This window comes from Penaeus vannamei, chromosome 43 (genome assembly GCF_042767895.1).
Source record: "Penaeus vannamei isolate JL-2024 chromosome 43, ASM4276789v1, whole genome shotgun sequence".
In the NCBI taxonomy this organism is placed as follows: Eukaryota; Metazoa; Arthropoda; class Malacostraca; order Decapoda; family Penaeidae; genus Penaeus; species Penaeus vannamei.
In genome coordinates, this window is record NC_091591.1 from 16,374,793 (window position 1) to 16,378,408 (window position 3,616).

Sequence of the window (3,616 nt, forward strand, 5' to 3'; positions counted from 1 at the left end):
ATTTTATATATTTGTTATTTTAAGAGATTCTAAAGAAAGTATTTTCATAATGACTCCCTTTCCTCGACGTATTTTAGAACGTTATTTATTTTGTTATATATAGTTTTTAATAACTTTTAAGACTTACTTTAATGTCAAATTAATAATCAAAATATTTTATTTCTATCTTGGTTACTTATTTTATGGACTTTTGAATAATTTTCTTATATACTTACGGCCTGTCACGTCACCTGCTTAATTATTCATTAAATGAATTAATGGAGGCTCACAGAGGAGACCCAATTAACCATATTTACTGTTGCATGTTTTAATTTGGTTCTGGTGTTTTTTTTAGTGTTTCAATATACGTTTTTACAGACTTTGTTAATGGTGCTTTTAATGTATTATTTTTCGTCGCTTTCTTATGTTCTTTTGTGTATAATTTGGACGTGTCAAGTTGTTTATTATTGTTTTTTTTCTCACTTTTTGATGATGATCTATACTTTGGACGTGTCTACTCAAGTTGTTTATCCTTGTTTTTTTTTTGCCCTTTTTGAAGATGATCTATACTTTAGAGACTGTACTTAATGGTCTGTTCAGATAACTGTATAAAAACACTCTCTGAATAAACCTATACGGGAGTTGGCTCTGTTTGTTAGCTTATCCTGGATGACACGTTACTGTGGCGTCGCTGGAACTTCGAGAAAAGGTTGTGTCTGACCCTTTTCGTGTCTGACCCTTTTCGTGTCTGACCCTTTTCGTGTCTGACCCTTTTTGTGTCTGACCCTTTTTGTGTCTGACCCTTTTTGTGTCTGACCCTTTTTGTGCCTGACCCTTTTTGTGTCTGACCTTTTTTGTGTTTGACCCTTTTTGTGTCTGACCCTTTTTGTGTCTGGTCTGACCCTTTTTGTGTCTGACCCTTTTTGTGTCTGACCCTTTTTGTGTCTGACCTTTTTTGTGTTTGACCCTTTTTGTGTCTGACCCTTTTTGTGTCTGACCCTTTTCGTGTCTGACCCTTTTCGTGTCTGACCCTTTTCGTGTCTGACCCTTTTTGTGTCTGACCCTTTTTGTGTCTGACCCTTTTTGTGTCTGACCCTTTTTGTGCCTGACCCTTTTTGTGTCTGACCTTTTTTGTGTTTGACCCTTTTTGTGTCTGACCCTTTTTGTGTCTGACCCTTTTTGTGTCTGACCCTTTTTGTGTCTGACCCTTTTTGTGTCTGACCCTTTTTGTGTCTGACCTTTTTTGTGTTTGACCCTTTTTGTGTCTGACCCTTTTTGTGTCTGACCCTTTTTGTGTCTGATCCTTTTTGTGTCTGACCCTTTTTGTGTCTGACCCTTTTTGTGTCTGACCCTTTTTGTGTCTGACCCTATTTGTGTCTGACCCTTTTTGTGTCTGACCCTTTTTGTGTCTGACCCTTTTTGTGTCTGACCCTTTTTGTGTCTGACCTTTTTTGTGTCTGACCCTTTTTGTGTCTGACCCTTTTTGTGTCTGACCCTTTTCGTGTCTGACCCTTTTTGTGTCTGACCTTTTTTGTGTCTGACCCTTTTTTGTGTCTGACCCTTTTTGTGTCTGACCCTTTTTGTGTCTGATCCTTTTTGTGTCTGACCTTTTTTGTGTCTGACCCATTTTGTGTCTGACCCTTTTTGTGTCTGACCCTTTTTGTGTCTGACCCTTTTTGTGTCTGACCCTTTTTGTGTCTGACCCTTTTTGTGTCTGACCCTTTTTGTGTCTGACCCTTTTTGTGTCTGATCCTTTTTGTGTCTGACCTTTTTTGTGTCTGACCCATTTTGTGTCTGACCCTTTTTGTGTCTGACCCTTTTTGTGTCTGACCCTTTTTGTGTCTGACCCTTTTTGTGTCTGACCCTTTTTGTGTCTGACCCTTTTTGTGTCTGACCCTTTTTGTGTCTGACCCTTTTTGTGTCTGACCCTTTTTTGTGTCTGACCCTTTTTGTGTCTGATCCTTTTTGTGTCTGACCCTTTTTGTGTCTGACCCTTTTTGTGTCTGATCCTTTTTGTGTCTGATCCTTTTTGTGTCTGATCCTTTTTGTGTCTGACCCTTTTTGTGTCTGACCCTTTTTGTGTCTGACCCTTTTTGTGTCTGATCCTTTTTGTGTCTGATCCTTTTTGTGTCTGATCCTTTTTGTGTCTGACCCTTTTTGTGTCTGACCCTTTTTGTGTCTGACCCTTTTTGTGTCTGACCCTTTTTGTGTCTGACCCTTTTCGTGTCTGACCCTTTTTGTGTCTGACCCTTTTTTGTGTCTGACCCTTTTTGTGTCTGATCCTTCTTGTGTCTTACCCTTTTTGTGTCTGACCCTTTTCGTGTCTGACCCTTTTTGTGCCTGACCCTTTTTGTGTCTGACCCTTTTTGTGTCTGACCCTTTTTGTGTCTGACCCTTTTTGTGTCTGACCCTTTTTGTGTCTGACCCTTTTTGTGTCTGATCCTTTTTGTGTCTGACCCTTTTTGTGTCTGACCCTTTTCGTGTCTGACCCTTTTTGTGTCTGACCCTTTTTGTGTCTGACCCTTTTCGTGTCTGACCCTTTTTGTGTCTGACCCTTTTTGTGTCTGACCCTTTTTGTGTCTGACCCTTTTTGTGTCTGACCCTTTTTGTGTCTGACCCTTTTTGTGTCTGACCCTTTTTGTGTCTGACCCTTTTTACATGCCAGTAAGGCTATTGATAGACGTGTTAATATTGCAATTAAATTTTACAACCATGACGATTTATTTTGCATTGGCCAGCACCAGCCAGGTATGCCCCCCTTTTTAATGTTCACCTGTCTCTTTAGGACGTAGGGACATATGAACTTTTATTTTTTTATTTACTTAATGTTCAGTGTTATTTAAATTACCTACCAATGTTTTTTTTATTTTTTTATTTTTTGTTCCTCTTGTATTTCTCTCTTTATTATTTATAATTTCTCTTACCTCACTCTCTTTAGGATAAGGGGACATATAAACTTTTATTTTTTATTTACTTAATGTTCAGTGTTATTTAAAGTACCTACCAATGTTTTTTTTTTGTTTTTGTTTTTTTTCTTTTTGGTCTACAAGAAGTCAAAGAACACACGCATACCCAGAACCCATTTCCTTATAAGGTTTTGTACCTGGATTATGGGACACTCCATCTGCTCATGAGGGAAATGAACAACCCCCCCCCCCCTCCCTCCCTCCCTCCTTTCTTTAAGCCCTAAGCCCCCATCCACCACTCGGTCGGGTGATTCTTCGGGCTTCCCCTCGACAGCGAAACCGGCACTAATTTCACCCTCAATCAATCACTGGCATCAACGGAACTGTCACCTACGACTCATTCCGTTGCTGTTTCCACGGGCCATTAGAATAACTGAATAAATAACAAATATTCTCTGTCAATAAAGCGTTATGGTGTGCTGTTCTCGCTGCATTGTATACATATTATATATGCATATATTATAGATGTACATATATATACACACACACACATACATACACATATATATTCACACACACATACACACACACAAATATATATGTACATATGTATATATATATATGTATATATATATATATATATATATATATATATATATATATATATATATATATATGTGTGTGTGTGTGTGTGTGTGTGTGTGTGTGTGTGTGTGTGTGTGTGTGTGTGT

General features: G+C 38.3%; 1 protein-coding gene across 1 annotated transcript; it reads right to left on the reverse strand.

Annotated features, from left to right (window-relative positions):
• Positions 1-639: 639 nt before the first annotated feature.
• Positions 640-2,777, reverse strand: LOC113815113 (cylicin-2-like). Its single transcript, XM_070119158.1, has 3 exons — positions 2,753-2,777; positions 2,565-2,649; positions 640-1,276 (listed from the first exon to the last, which is right to left on the reverse strand). Exons 1-3 carry the CDS (start codon positions 2,775-2,777, stop codon positions 640-642), a joined length of 747 nt encoding a protein of 248 aa, XP_069975259.1.
• Between the last annotated feature and the right edge of the window lie 839 nt (positions 2,778-3,616).